Raw genomic sequence first — 22,127 nt, 5'->3', positions numbered from 1 at the left:
CTAGGTTGGCTGATTCGAGAGGTCTTCAATGCGGGGGACTAGAATGGGTAACTTTATGGGTGCAGTCAATGACTAACGACGACTATATGACCGCCGTAGTGGGCACGGACGCAGGATAGTTGATAATTATTGTAAACCTCGTACATGGTAGGATATGACTAATTTATGGTAGCAACTTCCCCAAGCTGCAAAAGGCCGTCGTGCAACTACAACAAATCAGACAACACAATTCCCTTTATCCACACTATTTAAACAAATCCAAGGCCGAAAACCCGACACCCACAAATATTTGACCTATGGCGGTATTCGTTCCCACGGCCGTAGGAGCGTGATGCGTTGAATGTATCATGTTTACATTGTTCTCGTATATTATTACGGAGCTTCGTAGTGGAACTGAGTAGTGATCCTACGAACATGTAGCAAACTAGTTAACCTTGTAGAATACTCGTGCAGTGGAGGCTCTTTGACCTTAGCGTCCAGAGCCGAACCCGCGGAATTGCGTGTTGACACTGGTGGAGCCACTGAACAAGGAGGTTTGAGCAGGCGGGTTGCTGAAGAGAGAGGGCCCAGTACCACCGCCGTTGGTATTGGAAATCTGTTTTCCAAATAGGCCGAAGCCTGGCGTCTGTCCCGGCGCGCCAGTAAGAGTTGAGCTGTCGCTGGGGGTGCGACTCGAAGAGGGGCTCTGGCCAAAACCGCCGGACAGGCCAACACTTTGGGATGACGTAGCTTGCGATGGCTGCATAGCTGTAGAGCTAGCGAAAGCTGCGCCTTTACTCGTAGAAGCTGCAAAGGCGCTTTGTGCTGAAGGTTCTGAAGGCTGTACTGAGCTAGATTGCCCTGCAAAGATGGAGGGTGGATGTGCCGGGTCTTTCGGAACAGACGACCCTCGGTTAGGCGTTCCGGGTGCTGGCGATGATTTAGTCTTTGAAACTCACACATAATGATTTTCTGTATTTGATAGATAGTTATGAGGACTTACTTGAATTTGAGTGCCTACCCGAGGTTGAAGGCGGAGTATTCAAGAACGACCCAGGAAGGACTATTGGTATATGTTAACCATCCGTGAAGTAACGGTCGACGGTTCCTAGTAGTTGAATGGAGTAAACTTGCCAGTTCTTTCGTGTAAGCGAGACCTTTGACACTTTTTCAGCCCTTCTCTAAGGATATCGGCCTGATGTTGAAGTTCCAGTCTCTCCGCTTGAACGTCCTCAGACTCAGAGGCGAGTTCAATCAGTCGTTCTTGGTCCATTCGAGCTACTGTCGACGGCGTCAAAATTGTTGGAGGTCAGAAATAAGACAATTCTCAACAGCCAAATTCACAACATTCTCGGCAAATGTTCTGAGGGACATCTAAGAGCACTTGTCAGTCTTCATCGAACATTTCCCCGGCGGCTGTCTGTACCTGAAAGTGTGTCATTGCCATGTCAATGACCTTTTCCGTACCGAATTCGCTAGCCTTGGCCGCCCCCGCACTGCTAATGGCCTCCTCGACCGCTTCATATGTAAGGCCCTTTCCAGGTTTGTCGGTGAAAGCTGCGGGAAACTTTTGCTCGAGCAAGCTTGCAACACGTTCCGCCTCCCGTCTAGTAATCCTGGACGAAAGGGTTGCGTGGAACTCTGCGTCAAGCGGTGGACCGTATGTAGATACATATGGCCGGAGGATTTCTTGTAGCTTTTCCTTCAGCAGTTTTCGCCTCTCCTCAAAGAATCCGCCTACACAAAACACCAAGATAGCGTTGGCGGTCTGTTTGTCGGCTCCAATGATGTGAATGAACAAATCTTCTACAAACGCCTTGGCAAAGTCGACGACTTGATCTAGGTAAAAGTCTGCAATGCCACCCCAAGGTTTGGCTTGCATCTTGAAAAGCTGGAAGCCCAGGTTGCCATTGGGGAGACCGGGATATTCAGTCCCCTGATTTGCCGCCGCCAGGTCCTCGAGCTCCTTGCAAAGCTCAGTTTCAGATATCTCAGTGGGGTCTGGGAAGTTTTTGAAGAGATCAAGAAATGCTTCTAGGTGTTCGGGCGGGTCATCTCCGTTCCGAATCCACTCGAAGCCGCCGTCATCAAAGGAAAAGCGTTCTTCATCATCCCACTCAATCTCACGATCCACTCCTTTGGAGACCAGGGTCGCGTGGAACGCACGGTTGAATGATCTGAGTAACGCACGCAACTTTCGCGTTCCCTGACTGTTGTACAGGTCGCCGAAGAACTCGTCGCCGTACCGCCCGTCGATGCCATCACGCGCAAGACGCTGAAACCGCTCCGCGATCTCTAGCAAATACGTTCGCAGCTCATCTGGTTCCGAGCGGGGCTTTCCAAGTTGTTCAATGGCTCTCTGGCGGGCAGAGAGGTTACTCTCGATCTCCTCAATCAGACCAGGAAGTGTCTTCTGGATATGTTGCAGAAGCACTTTGCTGAGCTTCCTCCGCAGGGGTGTGATGCCGCGGCTCATCGGATTGATGCTAGACCATGCGCCAGACTGGAAGAACTTCTCTTCTTCTGCATCTCGGTCGTCTGCTGTCGTCTTTTCCTGGCCCTCCGGTCGATTGCGTAGAACATGCCACCCTAGCTTTAGCTTGTGCTTGCTCTCTTGACCTCTGATGAGCTGGAGACACTTCCTTTCATCCTGAGATCCCGGTGCGGTTAGGTCAGGCTTCGTGATGATGCCAAGTGTGCGCTCCCTGTTAGGATCATATTCCTTGGCCTCATCAACGACCATTTGGTTTGCAAGGTTCTGATTGGCTGAGACAACAACGAGAATAATACTCTTCAGCTGCTTCATGTAGGACTCTGCGAGCTCCTTCACGATCTGCTTGTCTTCTCGAGTCTGGTCTGCAGTCTCAGAATGAAAGAAGCCAGGCAAGTCGACAAGAGTGACGGGGTAGATATCTGGGCCAGCTATCTCCACATGAAGGATGTCTTTAGAGAAGCCCTTTGAATTGCCGACGCGGATTCCCATCTTCTCCGTAGCTCCATTGATGATTTCGGGGAGAGCATCCTTGTCAAAGCTGGTTCGGTGGAACTGCTGAGAGGAGCCAGATCCAGCCCCAGTCGCCCAGTCAATTCTGACCTCGATCTTGGTCTCCGGGCTTCGTCGCAGGACCAACTCCGTGGCGAACCTAGTGCAAACGTCACCCTTGGTGGGGAAGCGGACACGGGAAATGGCTTCTAAGACGGAGCTCTTGCCTGAAGATTGGTCCCCAACAACGATGATTTGTGGCAGATTAACAATCTCACCAACCTGCAGCTCCCGGAGGCTGTCGATTGTGTCGAGCAAAGCCTTTGCCTCCGGACTGTTGAGCTCGTCCAGCCCCACGGAATCAAGTGCAATATCGGACGCTGACATGTCTCCCATATGCAAAGACTTGGCCGTTTTGGCTTACTGTGCTGTAATGGAATGGACACTACAAACTTCTGATGGGTGATACAGAAAAAAAAGGTCCGAGGCTGGTGGAAATTTGGGAACAGAGTTACCAGGTTGCAGCGCGCCTTAGTGTTACTGTAATCAAGTTATATACTTCACGTACCTTGCCGTCACTGGCTGCATATTGTATGAAGTAAAACTTTAGTGGCCTAAGTTGGTATTGGTAGGAGAATACAATCTGGAACCAACAGCCCAGCACTGCCACACCCGGCAATCCCGCAGTCAGACAGCCATTGGTCACAAGAAGTAGGCCTTTCTTACCATAAGGCACATTTTCAGGGGTCAAAATACTAGTGAACGCATTCCAGCCCATTACCAGGCCTTAACCGGAGGCTGTGTCGGCCTCCAAGATGTCCTTGCTGCTTTCTGCAGATCTTGCCCTCACCAGCAAGCTCGTCGAATCGGATTGCACCCCTTGGCGCTTGCTAGTGTACGTTTCAGCGGCTATTGGTCACGCAATTGTACGGCCGCGGATTTCGGATGCATCACAATCTCCATGAACAGGCGGCCTGTGCTTCGCAGTTGTCAACCAGCTGCCAGGCAGATGACAGACGGATGGTAGGAATCGTTCACTGTCCCCAGCAGTTCACCCTGAAGAGTCTCATCAGATCTCAGAGATGGAAGTAACGATGTTTTATCATCAATGTAGATGTCGACCACATGAAATATGTGTTTTGCGTTGAGCTCAAGACTTAGATTCATCCTGGAATTACTTACAGAGAGATTCTGTTCTATTTCTTGTGTGAAGCGACTGGATATAATTCATTTAGCACCAGAAGTCTGGGATGCTTCCTGAGAGTTGAGATGAAGGAGCTTTGGTAGCCCTGTCTCACATTCGTCTAATGCGTCAATGACTAGACAAGTACCGCTTGCACGAGGATCATGTAGCATTGTCTGAAACACTTGCGACAACCCGAAGAATGCATTTGGACCCTCAGAGAACCTTTGGCCTCCGTAGTCATATCGATCTTGAATGTGCTCGAAAAGACAAGGCTTCTGGCATAACATCAGGAATAAAAGGCCTCGCAGAATCCCACAGCTGTGTTTAGTCGCGAGTCGGTGGCTTGGCAGAAGAAAAATGCCAAAATAGAGCGGATTAATGGCTGAAATGGCGAACTGCTAGCATCATTGTCGCTCGAAGGAGGTTCGTCTTTACCAGCGTCGCCATACAGCAATGAAGACGACCAAAGCTCGCTCAGGATCCCGCACAATAGCATCGTCTTCCCCTTACCGGGATCACCTTTAATCCATAGCAGTTTACTCTCATCTCCGTCTTGCCACTGTTGAAACTCTGTGTTATGGGGGATCCACTTGTACGATTCTTTGAGCAGTCTACCCTTGGTTTGCTCGATCCGCGCCTTGTCGTCGCGGGGGCCGGTGAGGAGGAGGTCGGCAAGGCAGCGCTTCAAGCTCGAATCAGGGTAATTGTGAAAGTTGATCGAGTAGTTATTCCCAATTTTTGCTTTTAACTAGCCCTCAGCGTTAAGAACTCTAACAACGTTCATTGTTGAGGACTGATATTCTTGTCATGATAAGGAGGTGTTGTGATGAAAAGAAACATAGGTGACAGAGGCGTCCAAGGCGGGGTATGAAATCTTCAGCCGCTCATCGAGCCACTCAGATCTGATCATGGGCCAGCCTTGTAGAATTCTCTTTTGTTTCTGTTACTATTCTTAAATCAGTCCCCGTAAGACTCTGGTTCCTTTCAAGCTATCTAATCGAGCCTCTTAAATCTGAATAATGCCTGTGGCAAGTTGTAATATGCTACTGAAGAGACAAAATGCTGCTAGTACAATGAGATACCGAACCTTCCCCTGCAGCTAGTTGTCACAAGTTCAATGCCAGATAATACAGAATAAAATGCAGCCAGAATCTTACCCTCGTCCGATTCCCTCCTCGCAGATTGGGTCGGTGCTGCGACTGCTTTACCCTGTGCGGTGGGTGTGCTTTTGTCTGTTGCCTGTGGCGCTTGTTGGGAGCCTGAATCTGCTAATCCGAGGTATCCCTTATCCTCACACTGTGGGAACTCATATGAGGTGCCAAAAATGGTAGTATTAGGATCGATGGAGATCTACTAAGCTATGAAGCAGGAGCCGCAGGAAAGCCCGTGATCTCCGGTCTATCTATCAGGTGCCCGGCAACGCGGCCACACACACGCGCGTGACTGTGACGCGTGAGGCATCACAGATGCAGGACATATCTCAGGCTCCGATAATGATGCCTCAAGGCACAGTCGCTCCGTCTCTGCCAAGGTAGATCGTCAGCCGAAATGAATGCTCAGGGAAAGAGAAAACCCTATGAAGCGTGGAAGTCGAGATCCCACACTCGCGAAGGGACGCTTAGGACCGCGCTCCATAATGGTGGCGGTAATATGAATTTCGTTGCGACGTCCATGATCTATGGAGCCTTATGGCCATTATACGAGAGCGGTAAGCTGTCGGATCTCACAGTAACCTGCAACGGCCGGCGGTTTCAAGTGCACAAAGCTATAGTGTGCTCGCAGTCACCTTTCTTTGATAAAGCGTGCAGTAGCGGCTTCAAGGTTGGCTGGCCGTTAGACCTCACACCCCAAAGAGACATGAGCTGACAATATGTCCAGGAGGGGATTGAGCATACTATCGACCTCCCTGAAGACGACCCCGACATCGTGGACCGCTTCTTCCAGTTTCTCTATGCCGGTAATTACTCCGATGGAGAGTATTTCCATGGTTTGCCGTCAAAGGAGGCCATGATGAGCCTTGGAGTGGTTTCAGAGAGGCTCGAAGAAACGCTGGGTCCCGATCAATACATCAACCTAGAAGCCCCCATTACAACAACCCGCCAAGGCGACGATGAGGGCGACGATGAAGACGACGAGGAGGGAGATGGAGATTATACGCCAGACAGCCAGGGTGCAAATATGGGCGAACAAGACATTGATCAAGAACCTCTGGAATACCACTCAGAGGCGTCGGACTACACAGACCCCGACGAATTATACGACCCAGACTTGCTGAAGGATGAGACATTGAATAAGGACAAGCTCCCTCCTTGGATCGGGAACTATCAAATGGAATACCCAGTCACGAGCATCATCGTATCGCTCCGGGTTTACGTCATGGCCGACAAGTACGACGTTCCAGCACTCAAGCTTTTGGCCAAGGAGCGCTTTGTGCGGACTGTAGAGAATTTCTGGCTGACATATGCCGACTTCCCAGCTGTGGTCGATGAGCTATTCGCGTCCACGATGCCGAATGATCCCCTCCAAATCTTCGTCTGCGAGCTGGTGGTCTGCCAGTACCATGTCGACTCAGATGTCCGGGCCAGAATGAAGCCAGTCATGGAGAGACATTCCGGGTTTGCTGTTGGTGTCCTTGAGAAGATGGTTGCTCTTACCCAGATGTAGCCGATAGCGTGGACTCTAGACATATTCCTGTATTGATAGAATTGTATTGCCGTGTTTTTTCTTCATCCTGACACTTCTAGTAGTCAATGTTTGACTTAGTTACTACTTCCTCTCAAGCGCGCAATTCAGCCTCATTCGATAGAATCAGAACAGATGTCTTCCCATACCAGTGCTTTTCTTACACCGATATCCTATACTAGCCACTGTGTAGCGTTCGAAGATCTGTGCTAAAGGTGACGACTCTTAACTGGCCTAACAATGCATGCTGTGTAGTTATACAGCGGATTGCTTTGTGGAACCAAAATGAAATTAAGACTATGTAGGCGATGATGTCGATGATGTCTATGGCAAATTGCAGCGTGCTGCTAAAGAGACAAAATACTGTCAAAACAAGGAAAAGCCCAGCTTTACCCTGTGACTTTTTAGATGGCTTCATGCATCAAGACATGTATGGCTGAGGTGATAGAAAGTGTGGATAAAGGAGCCGCACACCTAGATATGGGTCTTAATTCGAGAAGAATCAAGTCTATATAGTAGATACATGACACGCTGGCGTGGGCACTAAACGTCTATCGCCGATGCTGCTTGCCGTCCTTCACCTGCTCGACATGCCCATCATCCACATCATCAATAATAACTTCTCGCTCCGCAGTACCGTGGTCTTGGAAGAGTGTTTCTTGCACTGCCCGTCAAATGTCAGCATTGAGCAAAACGAAATGGAAGATACAATGAGTCAGCATGTCACTTACCACTCCAAAGCTCCGAGTACAGACCGCCCCTATCAATCAGCTCCTTATGCGTGCCCATCTCGGCGACGCTGCCCTCCTTGAGCACGATGATCAGGTCCGAGTCGTAGATGGTGCGCAGGCGGTGCGCCACAAAGACGCTGGTACGCGCCTTCTCGCGCAGGATGCTGTTGATGTTCTGCATAAGCGCCTGCTCCGTGTGCGTGTCCAGCGCGCTCGTCGCCTCGTCAAAGAACAGCAGCGGCGGGTCCTTGAGCAGCAGCCGGCTGACGGCGAGCCGCTGCTTCTCACCGCCCGAGATCATCAGCCCTCGCTCGCCGACCTTGGTCTGGTAGCCGTCCTTCCAGCCTTCGATGATGTGGTGGATGCGCGCGCGTTTGGCGGCTGCGATGACGCGATTGTGGGGGGCGGCGAGATCGCCGTAGCGGATATTGTGCTCGACTGTGTCGTTAAAGAGCGGAGTGTCTTGGGGCACGACGCCGATTGACTTTCGTAGAGAGTCGAGGGTGACTTGGCGAATGTCCTGGTCGTCGATTAGGATGCTGCCGGACTGCGCGTCGTAGTAGCGGAATAGGAGGCGGAGAAGCGTCGATTTGCCGCACCCTGATGGACCGACAATTGCGACCTTCTTGCCGGCAGGGATTGTTAGGTTTAGATTGCGGAGAATAGGGCGATCGGCGTGATATCCAAACGTGACATTGTCAAACTTGATCTCGCCGCCCTTTGTCAACGTCAAAGCCTGTGCGTTAGGTGGCTCTTTGATCGTGACATTGACCTTCTGGAGGTTAAAGAGGGTCTCCATATCAAGGAGGGATTGGCGGAGTTCTCGGTATACTGAGCCCAAGAAATTGAGCGGAACTGAGAGCTGGAAGACCAGTTGATTGATCATGACGAGATCACCAACCGTCAGATTGCCGTCTGCAATGCCCTTTGCGCCGAGATACATCATTGCGGTTAGCGCTGTCGAGAAGATGACGTTCTGCCCGCTGTTGAGAAAGGCGAGAGAGGTCGCCACCTTGATTGAGCTCCGTTCGTATTGCTGCAGGGCCTTGTCGTACCGCGCAATCTCGAACTTCTCATTATTGAAGTACTTGACGGCCTCGTAGTTAATGAGCGAGTCCACCGCCACCGTCGACGCCTTGTTGTCGGCGGCATTGGTCTGCCTTCTGAACTTTGTCCTCCACGCCGTCGTCCAGATGGTAAACGCTGTGTACGCCGCCATTGTGATGCCAGTAATAGCTGCGAACGACCCTCCGTATTGATATGTCAAGATGCCACACACCATAGTGATCTCCAGGGCCGTGGGAATGACGTGGAAGACCATGCTCGTCAGCAGGAAGCTGATGCCCTTGGTTCCTCGGTCAATGGCTCTCGTCAAGCCGCCAGTCTGCTTCGATAGGTGGAAGCTCAGGTCCAAACGCAGCAGGTGGTCAAAGACGTCGCAAGCAACTTTTCGGATCGCCTTCTGCGCGACAGAGGCGAAGACGGCGTTTCTCAGCTCCTGGAACACGGTCGCGCCTATCCTGGTCGCGCCGTATGCGATTATCATGGCGCCCGCGACGGTCGTTGCTGTGCCGCCGACCGAGGCGACGTCGATGTTCATGGCGTCCACGATGCTCTTGAAGTAGAAAGGGACCTGCACGTTCAGGACCTTGGCTCCGATGAGGAGCGACACCGCCAAGCCGACGCGAAGCTTTGTGCCGGGGCTGCCCTTGGGCCAGAGGTAGTGGGACATCTCTTTGATGATAGCCCAGTCTGCCTTGCGCTGCTCCTGGGCCGATTTGTCTATCGCGGCGAGAGGATCGCTCGCCGGCTTCGGTGTGAGGAGAGACTTAGCCGCGGCGGGCGGCCCGTCCTTGGACTTCGCATCTTGGGCTATGGTCGACTTCGGGGCGGCGTGCGGCGGGGGGATCGAGGGGTTCTTCGATTGATCTCTGAAGGAATGCGAGGTGGCGAAGACGCGCACTGGGCTGCTCGAGCTCTTCGGCAGCCAGGGCTTACGGTACTGAGCTCTGGTCCATCGCGCCGGAGAGGAGGAGGCGGAGGCGGAGGCGGAGGAGCAGGAGCAGGAGCACAGCAGCGGTGCGCGGTGGAAGGTTCGGGGGATCATCACGAGGACTGGGGATGGCGGGGGTCCATCTTCCCCATGCGACGGCGATGACAAAAGAGGAAGAGCTGAGGCGGAGGCGGTTGCAATTGAGACGTCACACCTAAACTCGGCGGTGTCTGTGTCTCTCCAGATGTCTCTTATAAGAGAAGCTCAGCCGGACTTTGGAGAGAAGATATAAGAAGACAGCAAAGGAAGAGGCGTCGTGTGCAGGCGTGAAACGCGGGCTTTTTGCTGGTATCACGTAATAATCCACTCGATGTCGATCGAGACAAGCTGCTCCGGCCGGCACAGTCACAGTCAGAGTCCGAGCAGAGCAGAGCAGAGCTCCGTCGGGTTAAGCGCGGGGCGGGGAGGTCGGGCAGAAGCTTACCTTAGCTTTCCTCAACTTACAGTACTAGCACTAACAACGGTAAGCTCGCCGATGATGCAATTCTCCACGGATCGGAGATAAAAGAACAAACACCCCTGACTTTGTCAGCACCATCAAGGTATCACCACATCAGCAGCTCCCCTCCCCCCCTTTTCCCTGCTGTCCACAGAAGCATGCGCAATTTCAGTCAAGGAAATTCCCCTATTGAGAGGATGGTTATACCATCTGATTTGTCGGGAATATTCTCCAGCTAATAATGATGGCTCAAGGGGGCATGCAGGGTAGGGCTGGTCTTCTTGTAATATAATTGACCTAAAGCCACGGCGGCTTCCGTATTCAGAGACTTCTCCTTCTGTGTGATTGAGCGTTGGACATCAAGGTTGCCCAAAATAAGGTGCTTCTGTGGCTTGGCCTGTGACGAAACACGCGAGGGCCGATAGAGCTAATGACGGATCAATTGTTGATGGGACTGGACTATTTGATCCTTTCTTCTACGACGCTCGTTCAGACGAAATCTCGAGTGGATTGAACAGATCCCACGGCTGTAGAACCATTTTCAGACCCATGATGGCTAGGATCAACGTGCGCGCCTCTCAAAGCGGCTTCATCATGTTGTCCTACCACAATACTTCGAGAACCAAAACTCAGCCTGGCTGCCACCCGGGTGCCATGGTTGCATTTTGTGGCCGACCGGATCTCCAGGAGCTGCATTAGCACCACCCGGGCGCTTGTGAATGATCCTCCTGGCAAGGAATGGGCCGTAAGATAGAACCAGCATAAGGACTACCAGCACGGCGAGGTTTGCATCAGTCTTCGGACTAAGAGCGAATGGAAACCCCCTGTCCAGATAGTAGGTCAGTAGATGTCATCGCCGTCGACAAAGGCTATGGCATGGCTTACGTAAAGGCTGTGATGATCCCAAGAACAATAACAGTCCTTGCCAGCCAGGAACTGCTCAAAGACAACAGTCAGTGACGGTATTGGAATTGGATCCTGAGACAGAATGACATACTGCACTGGTGCCATCTTCGTCGTCTGTTGTGTCTTCTTGAAAGTACGATGATGCAAATAGCCCAGCATATACTGGGCAACGACGAGCACAAAGATAAGGAGCCCGATGATCTGGTGGGAATTGCTGAAACTTTTTGACTAAGGCAAGTCAGCGGATTTCTTGCAGCATACCTACAATTTTTACTTACCCTGTTATATAAAGTACTAGTCACGATCCCCATGACTGTTCCGGAAAACGCTAGTCCGAAGGCAACCACTTGATTAATGAGATACCATCGAACAGGATTGCCAAGTCGAAGGAGCAATGTTCCCAGGGGAAACAGACTAACAAAGGCAGATATCATAAATATCGAATGCATCAGCGCTTTTATGTCTGACTTGCCGATTTTGACTCGCCGGGAGTCGTCCCTATCGATGAGTTGCCGATTTCTAGAATACCGCCCCGTCTCGTCGCCAGCGTCATATCTATAGCGAAGCTGCCGTAAGCTTGGTGATAGCTCAGTGGATTTCTTAATAGTTATTATTAAGCTCCTTTCAAAGTATATCTAGTATATAAGCTTTATCAGATGACTATTTGATGATATTACCAAATATAGTAAACTTTGAAGCGATAGTATTATAGCTAGGTAGGAATTTTATAATAAGAAAGAATCTATATCATGCTAATTCTACCCCTTCTATAGACCTATAACTAGCTGTAAGTCAAGACGATCGATAGGACCACATATAGTAAGAGTATATAAGCTAACAGTATTCGAATCAATAGAGGATATTATGGTAGCGGCACTTTGGGTAGGCCGCCAGCTCCAACCAACCCTCCCTTAAAGAGTTTTTAGCTGACTAACGCTACCTATTTGATTTCTTACCTACTGATACAACAATCATAAGAGATCTTGGTTATCTACCTAACCAGACTAAGCTATCACCTATCCTAACAAACAGGTTTACCAATAAGTTTCTAGCTTGATAGAATATAATCTTTAAGTAGTTTCAAAGCTTTCATCCGACAGAACCAGGAGAAGAGATAGGCTTCCTTCCTAAAGCGCCTTCAGATAAGCAGCTGTTTTTGGAACTGTAGGAGGAGCTCTATACATAATTTCCCTTCTGCTGCCTACAGTTGTTCTAAACGTATAGATCAAGTTCTAGCAGCCCAGGCTCTAGCAACACTATAGATACTATCCTATAATAGGCTGTTAGCTAGTGTCTTAGTTAGTCGACAGTGTATATAAAACGAGCTATGATGAAAGTTTGGTAGAAGACGCTCGAGAGATTGACGGTATCGTCTGAATGGCAGCACTAGATAGTTGATAGCACGTGAAATAGAAATACATTCTCTTCAAATATTTCGAGGTTGGCTGCCTTATTCACGACCATTGTTTAGACACCCGGAAGCATCTTTCAGAGATGAGATCTGGAAGTCAGTATACATAGAAACTCTCCGACTTCAGTTAAAGATATAAAGTCTTTTACAATGATGCAGCTAAAGTGGCCTTCCGCCGTTTCAACAAGAACCTCAAGCCTGAGGTTTGACCCCCTGAGACGAGAGCAGACCATGGCAATGATTCACCATATCCCAGAGCCAATACGTCAGCCGCCCAATCGTCTAACTCGCTTTTGCGCAGCGTGAATCTCCCTCTTGTGACGCACCAACCCGTCCTTGCGCGAGAATGTTTGATGACACTCGCCACACACGGCACTTTGAAGAGGATACCCGCTTTCTTTGGCCCATTTCTTGTGATTGCTCCAAACATGTCGGTCTTTTTCGCTCTGATCCTTTGCCTTAGCCCAAGTGCAGTCCTCTTTGGGACACTGACGGTGGGTTAAGGTGTGATATCTGAGAGATGGTAAGCAAAATGTCTTTAAGGCAGGTAAGAACAGGAACTTACTTCATGTCATTAGTATCGGATCCACGATATTCGCAGTCTTTCCAGGTGCAGCTAGAGCGAGCTCTGGATGTTGCTATGAGTGGAGGAAATTCTGTGGATTCCAAAGGATGCTCGCTTGAGCCTCTCCATGGTCGATCGCCTTCATAAAGCTGAGCTGATACTTGTTCCGCCTGGCCAACGTCAAATGTCCCTATGTTGGGTGATGACAGCATGCCAACATCTCAAATACGCTGGATGGGCGAGGCGGCGTCTAAGTCTTCATGCTGAATCAATAGCAATGCTGGATTGATAGTGTTATCATCCTCCGAGTTCGGAACGACTCTGTGCGGCGACATATCAGGTTGAGGCACTACCACACTCATATCGGAAGTCAAACCTTCTACCATATCGTCGTGATTTGCAACAGAGAAGAAGCTTGGACTATGAGAGAAAGCCATGACATGAATTGAATCGTAACTAACTAAGACAAAAAAATATGCTCTTATTTGCGCTGAGTTGCCCAGCACCTAATATAGGAATAAGGAATAGACAAAAAGACAACTTGTCAGACTGTCGGATGCATGCTTGTCTCTGTTAATCGCTGGGCAAAGATGAGGCTGACGTCAATGCCATTGGCTGCTAGGCTGCACAAGACATGTTGGAACACGAGATGACGTGGCCCAATCAGATGTGTCCTGCCTCCCATGACATCAGCAAACGATATTGAGAGTTGAGTCCATGTGCTGTGTCAATGCCGGCGCTCTTACAGAAATCAGCTTTCTTCTCTAGCTTTGTCATACTATGTGATGGTCTCACACAACGATAACCAAATGGCCGCAAAAAAGGTAGTGGCGAAGGGGAAACGTAGCCAGGCGCAGAGGTCATTCGTGGTCCACTCGGTTTTACTCAGCCTGATCGACCCTGTCCGCGGTGTACCGACAAGAAATCTCCTTGAAGAACATCCTGATGATAATGTTTTGAAGAGTCACCAGCTGAAGGAGAAATTCCTCGACTCATTCGCACTCATCTGCTCGACTTCCCGCTTCGGCAGAGAGACCGCCTCGGCCGTCTGTATGGAGCAGAACCAGTCATCTGGAACTGTTCTACGCGTGGCTCGCAATCACGGCTTATTACAGCAAGATCTCACCAAACTCAAGAGGGTGCTACAAATTCTGATCGCTGTTGCCAATGGAGGTATGAAATCGACCGATGTCAGATCATAAAACCGGAATTACTCACCTTGGCTCAATACAGAGGAACTCTCAATGCAAGCCGAGACTGAGATTCTCGAGGAGATAGTTGATTTAGACAAGGATCGCATTCTATCACTTGTGCAGAAGCTAGACAATGGCGGAATCCGACGGGTTTTCCAGCTGGCAATTTCGAGGTTGTCTAGTAGGGCTTCCACAGAAGAAGAATTAAAGGGACCGGTATTTGCGCATTGGATCAACACATGTCCTTTTTTAGCCATATCTTTAAGCTCTTCTGGGACATCCCAATTACTGTCTCTTGTTAAGTGGGCAGCACAGGCCAGATGGACTTATCAAAAGCAATTGCAGCTTTTGCTTGCTTTCGACCCGACGCCGGCTCCACCCTGGATGGCACCTCTTTACAAGCTTGCTCGCTACTGGGGAGCGACTAAATCCATGGTCAAGTTGGCTGTGAAGCAGCCCGAGGTCTTCGCTGAAATCTGCATCAAGGATGTCGAAGCCCCGGCGCAACAATCTTTTTCGCTTTCTCAGGTTAAAACGCCACTCCATCAAGCACTTAAGCGACTAGTAAAAGATGACTGCGAGATTATAATGTGTGAGTTGGCTAAGCGCTGGGAAACACACGATGCCGATGCGAAACTGCGCAAAGCATGCCACTTGACTCTTACACTCCATGCCGAAATGCAGCTTCTCGGTTACTACGAGCGCAACGCAGGGTTGATGCCCCAGCTACACTTTATGGGCACTAGTAAGAAAGCCTGCTATCTTTGCCACGAATTTCTAGTTCGGCATCCGCTACGTATACGGGTTTCAGCTTGCCATCAAAAAATATATCCTTCATGGATGCCACCATCCAACGTTGGTATTCCTAGTGGAGTAGAAGAGAAACTTTTTTGGAATTTTAGTAAACACATCGAAAAAGTGGTCGTGAGAGAGCTAAAGACGGGGCTTGCGGCTCCCCGCCGGCCGAAAACTAATGATTCAACTGTAGGTCCAACACTGACGGTGACGGCGACTATTCCCACAGAGGTTTGGGTGCGGCACATAGCAGGAAAGCAGCTAGTCTTTGAAGGAGATGGCAGATTTAGTCAAGGAGACTAGAGAGTACTATCAAGGCTTTGATTATCGTAGGTTGTTGAGATAATAACGTCAAGAAAAGGGCCATATGCACATGTTATGTAGCATGCTAGATACTTCTGCCTTGGAGAGTTTACGTGACACATTTGCTTTACTAGTGTCAATCGAGGAACTCAACCGCAAGACTTAGCTGTAAAATTCATATTCAAGTGGCAACCTCGAGCACAGTAGCTTACCATGATGTTTCTCCCGAAGGTTGACGACGCGAGTATTCAACGCATCATTGCTGCACAATGAAGAAGCGAAGAAAGCATTACATATACGCTCAGAGCATCTAGAACCAATCAACATAGAAGGACCCGCAATATCTTGCTGCCCAAACATGCGGGAGGCCTTCCACATCTCGCCCAAGGTTTGAGACGCGCTGACTTGAAGTGGAAGTTAAAAGAGGAGATTTGAACAATCATTTTCTACGGTCTTTTCAAGCATCAACCCTCGCATTAGCAAACATGATGGCAGCAGACATTCCGGTGGGAGACCATCGAAACCTTTTGGACATAATTGACAATCTCCGCGCACAGGGTTTCAGTCGATATATTGACCTACCGGAAATCATAGTTTGTGGAGACCAGGCTGCTGGTAAAAGCTCCGTTCTCGAGGCTATCTCTGGTATGAAATTTCCCACCAAAGACGGCCTTTGTACACGCTTCGCGACAGAGCTAGTTCTTCGCCGAGGCCATGTGACGAATACAAAGGTGTTTATCACGCCAGGCCAGGGTCGATATGACGAATGGAAAAAGAAAATTGAAAGTTGGCAGCCACAGAACAACTTAGATATAGACGGTCTCGAAGCAGTGACAAAGGAAGCAATGGAAGCAATGGATATCCCGGTCCCGCGAAAGTTTTATGATGATATCCTGCGCATTGAGGTTACTGGGCCGAAGCAGCCACACCTGACCATGGTAGACCTCCCTGGTCTATTCAGAGCAGGCAACAAAGAGCAATCTGATGCCGATGTCGCCACAGTACGTAGCATGGTTGAGAAATATATGGCCCGACCAAGAAGCATCATTCTAGCAGTAGTGTCGGCTAAGAACGAATATGTTCTTCAGGAAGTGACCTCAATGGCTAAATACGCCGACCCAGAAGGGCTACGAACCATGGGGCTCATCACAAAGCCTGATACCCTAGACGTTGGTTCTGATTCCGAGGGCTACTGGGTACGCCTCGCCCAGAACACTGAAGTCGAACTCCGGCTCGGATGGCATGTTCTAAGAAACCGCAACTTTGAGCAGCGAGGCTCGACCTCGGCACAACGGGACGATATTGAGAGGAGATTTTTCTCAAGTGGCATTTGGAGTAGTGTTGACCCGTTGCACTGCGGCGTGGAAGCTCTGAGGAACAGACTCAGTTCAGTCTTGACGAATCAGATTCTTTCTCAGCTCCCAAGTCTTGTCCAGGACGTGGAGACTGGCATTCGTCAATGTACAGAACAGCTGGACCGGATTGGTCCTGTCCGGAAAACACGTGAGCAACAGCAGAAATATCTATTACACGTGAGCGAAGGTTTTACTTCCCTCACAGAGCAGTCAATTGACGGCGCGTATATGGACCGTTTCTTTGGCGATAGGAAAGAGCGCAACGGATATCCTAGGAAGCTCAGGGCCGTCGTGCAGAACCGGCTGCTTGAATTTCGCCAGGAGATGCTCTTGAATGGACAGAGCCAGACAATCATCGACTCAGAAAGTGAAGGCGAGAATGAAAATGAATTGAGCGAATCGCCGCGTATTTCTAGATCCCAATATGTCGAGCAAGTGGCATCTCATTTGAAGTTCAGCAGGGGGCGCGAGCTCCAAGGCCTCTTCAACCCGGTCATTGTTGGCGATCTCTTCGTAGCGCAGTCCGAGCCATGGCGGAAGATCACAGAACAACTGGTTGAAGATATTGTGAACTTTGCACATCACGCAACTCAACTTGTGATTCAACACGTTGCTGCCAGTGATGTCGCTGCTGAGCTGCGCAAGTTCGTCCACGAAAAGATAGATCAGCTCAAAGTCGGGCTGGACGCCAAGGTCAAAGAATTACTTGCCTCAGCTAAGCAACACCCCATTACGTATAATCAGCAGCTCACGAACAATGTTCAAAATATTCAGCATGCCCGGTACAAGCGGAATATCAAGCAGCTCCTTAGAACTATGTTTGGCTCGCAGCCATTTGACGACGAGGACAAAAAGATCTATATCAATCCTGTGCAGCTAGTGGAAGATCTAGCACATGGCCTTGAAACAGACATGGAACTTTCCGGAAGCTTTATGGCGGTCGACTATATGGAGGCATATTACAAGGTAGGTTCTCGCCTGGATAACAAAGTTGCTGTACGCTAACCATAGTGTCACGCTTCAAGGTGGCAATGAATAGATTTATCGATGATGTCAGCGTGCTGGCCATCGAAGACTGCCTCATTGCAAAGGTCTCCAAACTCTTTCGGTCAACCGAGGTCTTGACACTGAGCAATGAGGATGTCTCCCGGCTGGCAGGTGAGACTAGAAAATGTTCTGTCGAGAGAAAGCGCCTGGAAGAGAAGCACAAGATCCTTGATGCGGGTTTGCGCGGCCTTAAGGGCTTACAAAGGCAAAGGCCATTCCATCGCCCTGCTGAATGGGATCCTACCCCGCGAGGAACTCTAGAGAGTAGGCCTAGTACGGTCGCGCCTAGTTCAGAAGAAGCATCAATCGCTGCCTCTGTTATGGAATCATCTCCTATGATGAAATATCAAGGTGCAGCAGATCCTCCATTTGATGAAGATTTTGAGCCATCTGTCAAACCGAAAGATGAGGAGTGGGAGGTCGAAGATACCCAGGTCCCTCAGGAAGAGAAATGGGATTTCCCAGCACCCTCCTTCAAACCTTCTAGGAAGGTCAGGAGAGTTAAGAGGCTTCCTAAGGGTATTTTTCAAGAGCCTTCCTCTGATCAGGATCCTGAGCAATAGGAAAATTCTAATATATACGTTTATAATCTATTAGTATTGATACAATATGATAATATGGTGTCAAGTCTTATATGGCTACGACAGCTAAGTAATGACGGCTTTAAAGCTTTGAGAAGCTTATTTAGTTTAGTCGACAAACTATCGAGAAGGTATGAGAGGTATAGTATTGGCAAGCAAGTGTTAAGAAATCATGTAGAGTTATCTTAAAGAGTGTGAAAGGTCGAGATGAATATCTTCTATAGCTATACACCTAGCGTACTTATTTGATGTATATGTCTTTTTGGAACATTGAGGGGTTTGACGAGGTGCTGAAAATGTCAGGTATCATGTGATTGAATCGGTGCCTGTTGTGGCCGCCCAATATAGCTGCCTGACATGGCTAGCTGCCTTCTATCGAGAAAGTTATAGATGTGAATACAGTAGCCAGCCTTGACACGTCTGCTTCTATAGCACTGCCACGTCTTCCCACCTCGTTGCATTTTACCTCGCTCTCAGCAACATTGGTCTTACTGGCATTATCGATGTTAGCGCAGCAGCTCATTCGATGCGAGTAGATGTTCGTTGCACCTTCATAGGGTGAGATTGATTTGTCCTCCCGTGTCTTCTCTCGAGTCGCGTAGGTCTAACGAGGTGTCACCTCTGCATTTCATAGTAATAGTAGGAACGCGGAGAAAGCCTAAGAGACTAACTAAATCATGAATAGTAAGAATGACTAGACTATTAAGTAAGTGCAGTACAAAATCATTGACCTACACCAATTATGTGACGCCGACGCCTAACTAAGAGGTGAATGATTGGCTACATTCTTCAACTGTCTTAGCAACACAAATCGTAAAAGTAATGTAGATTTCGTACAAGAAAACTGCAAAGTTGCCATGTACCCTGAATGCGGGCTGACCGATCCGAACTTGAATGATGTTTGAAGCATCCTCCGCAGCCGCTATGTTTGGCCGATCAGCGCTTCTGGGGGGCATCTATGCAGAGTGCTAGGACTGGGGAATAACTAGCGCACCCCTTACCGCGGAATCCTCCACCCCTACTTGTGGGGTCAGAGATAGGCGATCCCTTCGGCACTCGGAACTCAGCAGAGTATAGTACTAAGTTCCGACGATGCGTTGCTGATGATCAAGAGTGCGGTACTGGGTGGAAAAAAGTGGCTATAACTAACTTGGCCAGATTGTGTGTAGTCCAGAATCTGCGAGCTGTTTGTCTTTATGTAGACAAACGATGTCATTCTCTGAAATATATAGCTCCTTGCGGTCTTGAATTTCGCCTGTACTTGCATGTATAAATGAGAGTATATTGACAAACATGAAGTCCAGCGTCGCCACAATCGATCCCTACAAGCTTTGGGACTCTCGTCCAACGTTTTCCCATGTGGCGAGTTCTCTTGAGCCATCTCGGATGGTGACTACTGCTGGGCAAGTCGGAGCTGATGAAAATGGTGGCGTGCCATCCGCCCCCGAGGAACAGATTAAGCTCGCTTTTGCAAATTTGAAGCGGTGTCTTGAGGCTGCAGGAGCTTCTGTCAAGGATGTCATGAAACTTGTCTATTACATCGTTGACTACGATCCCAGCCATAGGCGACATGTGAAACCTTTGTTAGCTTTCCTAAACGGTCACCGTCCCGCCACGACCTTAGTCCCAGTACCGAAGCTAGCACGGCCGGAGTTTATCTTTGAGGTAGAAGCATATGCAGCTATTCCACAGCAAGAGGCGAAGGAGGTCGATGTTGTTGTGGTTGGCGCAGGGCTTAGTGGTTTAAAGGCAGCATATGAGGTTCAAAAGAACGGTTATTCTGGTGCCGTGGTTGAAGCTCGAGATCGAGTGGGCGGGAAAACCTGGTCTGTGGACCGTAATGATGGCAGATTTGTCGACCTTGGAGCGGCTTGGATTAATGATACTAACCAATCTGAGGTATTCGGTCTCGCCCAGGCCCTCGGCTTGAAAACTGTGGTTCAGAATACGACAGGCAATGTTGTTCAGCAAGATCCAAATGGTGCAGTATCACAATTCAAGTATGGAGGCATCCCTCAGGTGAGAAATTAGCACTCGTTCAATAATCAATAGACATGAAGATTGACACATTTTTAAGGGTCTGTCAGAAGTAAATGGAGTGGAGAACATGGTTTCAATTCGCGACAAGACCGAAAGGACATGCCAAGAAATTGATATCCATGACTCGGCACGGACAGGCAGTCACCTGGATAAGATGACATTTGAGGAGTGGGTGAGATCAGAAGGCGGAGGGGAGACTGCTCTAGCATCTGTGAGAGTCTGGACAAGAGCTATGCTTGGAATGGAGCCGAATGAAGTGAGCGCCTTGTTCTTCCTCAACTATTGTAAGAGTGGGGGAGGACTTCTGCAGATGAGGTCAGATCTTAAGAGCGGAGGACAGTATCGACGATTTGTCAAAGGTGCGGAACACTCCACTGAATTGGTAAAGAGCGAGGTCTAACTTCGAGAATCCAGGCACTCAAAGTTTATCTCTTGGTTTAGTCGGTCTCCTTGAACCGGATTCAGTTCTCTTGAGCTCCCCAGTCCGAGTTGTGGAACAGACAAGCCAAGGAGTTCATGTCATCTCTGCCAGAGGTAACTTCTTCTGCAAACGATTGATTGTGTCTGTGCCTACTCCTCTATATAAGGAGATCACTTTCAATCCGCCTCTTCCGCAAGCAAAACTTGAGCTAAGTCAACGAAACAAGCTGGGTTACATAAACAAGGTCCTTGTCCGGTACGCCAGCCCTTGGTGGCGCAAACATGATCTCTGTGGCATGCTACAATCTTTCTGTGGTCCAGTCGCCGTGTCTCGAGACTCTAGCGTTGACGAAGCCGGCCAGTTCTCATTGACCTGCTTTTGTGCTGGATATTTCGGGCGCCAATTATCAAAGTTATCCCAAGCAGAAAGGTTCAAAGCAGTCGTGGAGCATGTGGAAAAGACACTGGGCTCGGGAGTAGTGGTGCCAGCGCCTATTGGCATTGAGGAGCACGAGTGGTCAAAAGATCAGTGGGCACAAGGCTGTCCTTGCCCAGCGGCGCCACCTGGATTGATGTCCGAATTTGAGCATTCATTGCGCTCCACACACGGTAAAGCGCACTTTGTTGGCACAGAGACTGCTTATGAATGGAAGGGTTACATGGATGGTGCTATTCGATCGGGATTTCGAGGTGCTCAAGAAGTTATCAGAGCCTTAGAGAGCCCTAAATTGTGAAGAGCCATGACAAGAGGAATGCTTCAAAACCTCGCCAAGATAGCACGACCTCAGTGGAGGAATATATGAATTTTCAGATAATACTCTCAAATTTTCTTGTGAAAAGACGATATCTGGTATATTATTTGTTTGTTGTCAGTTTCACTCATGCAGTCCAAACGGTTTTCTTCAAGTAGATACACCAATGCACTTTTCCAGGCATACAACTAGCTGTGCTGATTCCGTGCTCTTGCGCAAATAATGAGCAGTATTCTTTACTTTGTGCTTGTCCATATGAGTTGCATTTTGGTATTATGCCTGCCTGTGGGGACTCGGTGTTGGTTGCTGGTAGCTGATGTTGGTACTGTTGCTGGACCTGCTATACAATAGTAATACCGTAAGAAGAATTTTGAGCTGGATCCTAGAATGCTATTCCAAGCGTACGGCTGTGAAGCCGTGATCCCATCGCTCGATGCGAACTTCTCGCAGCCTTCGCCAGCTTCTGGTTGGTCGTAATTCGAACATCCTATGATCCATATCTGTGTAAGAGATAGGGCATTGTTGCCAACTCCACTTGGTGATGCCCCGGTGCCAGCTCCAGCATCACTTCCATCGTTGCCACCACGAGTATAACCAGTGTCATTAGCAGAAACATTTGTAGGTGGCGGTATGCAGATGCCACCTGGTGCCGATGAACAATAATAGCCCCCAGGCTAGATGTCATCACAAAGTCCATTGATAGAGG

At 49.2% G+C, this 22,127-nt stretch overlaps 4 protein-coding genes across 4 annotated transcripts; 2 read left to right on the top strand and 2 right to left on the bottom strand.

Annotated features, from left to right (window-relative positions):
- Window positions 1–1,366: 1,366 nt before the first annotated feature.
- UCRPA7_3902 (putative dynamin family protein) lies at window positions 1,367–3,358 on the bottom strand (the record flags this gene model as incomplete). Its single annotated transcript, XM_007916473.1, has 1 exon — window positions 1,367–3,358. One exon carries the CDS (start codon window positions 3,356–3,358, stop codon window positions 1,367–1,369), a length of 1,992 nt encoding a protein of 663 aa, XP_007914664.1.
- A 2,468-nt stretch (window positions 3,359–5,826) lies between these two features.
- UCRPA7_3901 (putative btb poz-like protein) lies at window positions 5,827–6,812 on the top strand (the record flags this gene model as incomplete). The annotated part of the gene is made up of 2 exons (XM_007916463.1): window positions 5,827–5,856; window positions 6,027–6,812. 2 exons carry the CDS (start codon window positions 5,827–5,829, stop codon window positions 6,810–6,812), a joined length of 816 nt encoding a protein of 271 aa, XP_007914654.1.
- Window positions 6,813–7,381: 569 nt separating this feature from the next.
- Window positions 7,382–9,668, bottom strand: UCRPA7_3900 (putative iron-sulfur clusters transporter atm1 protein; the record flags this gene model as incomplete). The annotated part of the gene is made up of 2 exons (XM_007916470.1): window positions 7,382–7,494; window positions 7,562–9,668. 2 exons carry the CDS (start codon window positions 9,666–9,668, stop codon window positions 7,382–7,384), a joined length of 2,220 nt encoding a protein of 739 aa, XP_007914661.1.
- A 6,403-nt stretch (window positions 9,669–16,071) lies between these two features.
- UCRPA7_3899 (putative interferon-induced gtp-binding protein mx protein) lies at window positions 16,072–17,586 on the top strand (the record flags this gene model as incomplete). The annotated part of the gene is made up of 1 exon (XM_007916469.1): window positions 16,072–17,586. The coding sequence occupies one exon, from the start codon at window positions 16,072–16,074 to the stop codon at window positions 17,584–17,586; it is 1,515 nt and encodes a 504-aa protein (XP_007914660.1).
- Window positions 17,587–22,127: the final 4,541 nt, after the last annotated feature.

The sequence above is a fragment of the Phaeoacremonium minimum genome (assembly GCF_000392275.1).
Source record: "Phaeoacremonium minimum UCRPA7 unplaced genomic scaffold PA7_03_scaffold_293, whole genome shotgun sequence".
Lineage (NCBI taxonomy): Eukaryota > Fungi > Ascomycota > Sordariomycetes > Togniniales > Togniniaceae > Phaeoacremonium > Phaeoacremonium minimum.
Note: the sequence above shows the minus strand (reverse complement) of the source record. Positions and strands in the feature narration are given on the sequence as shown.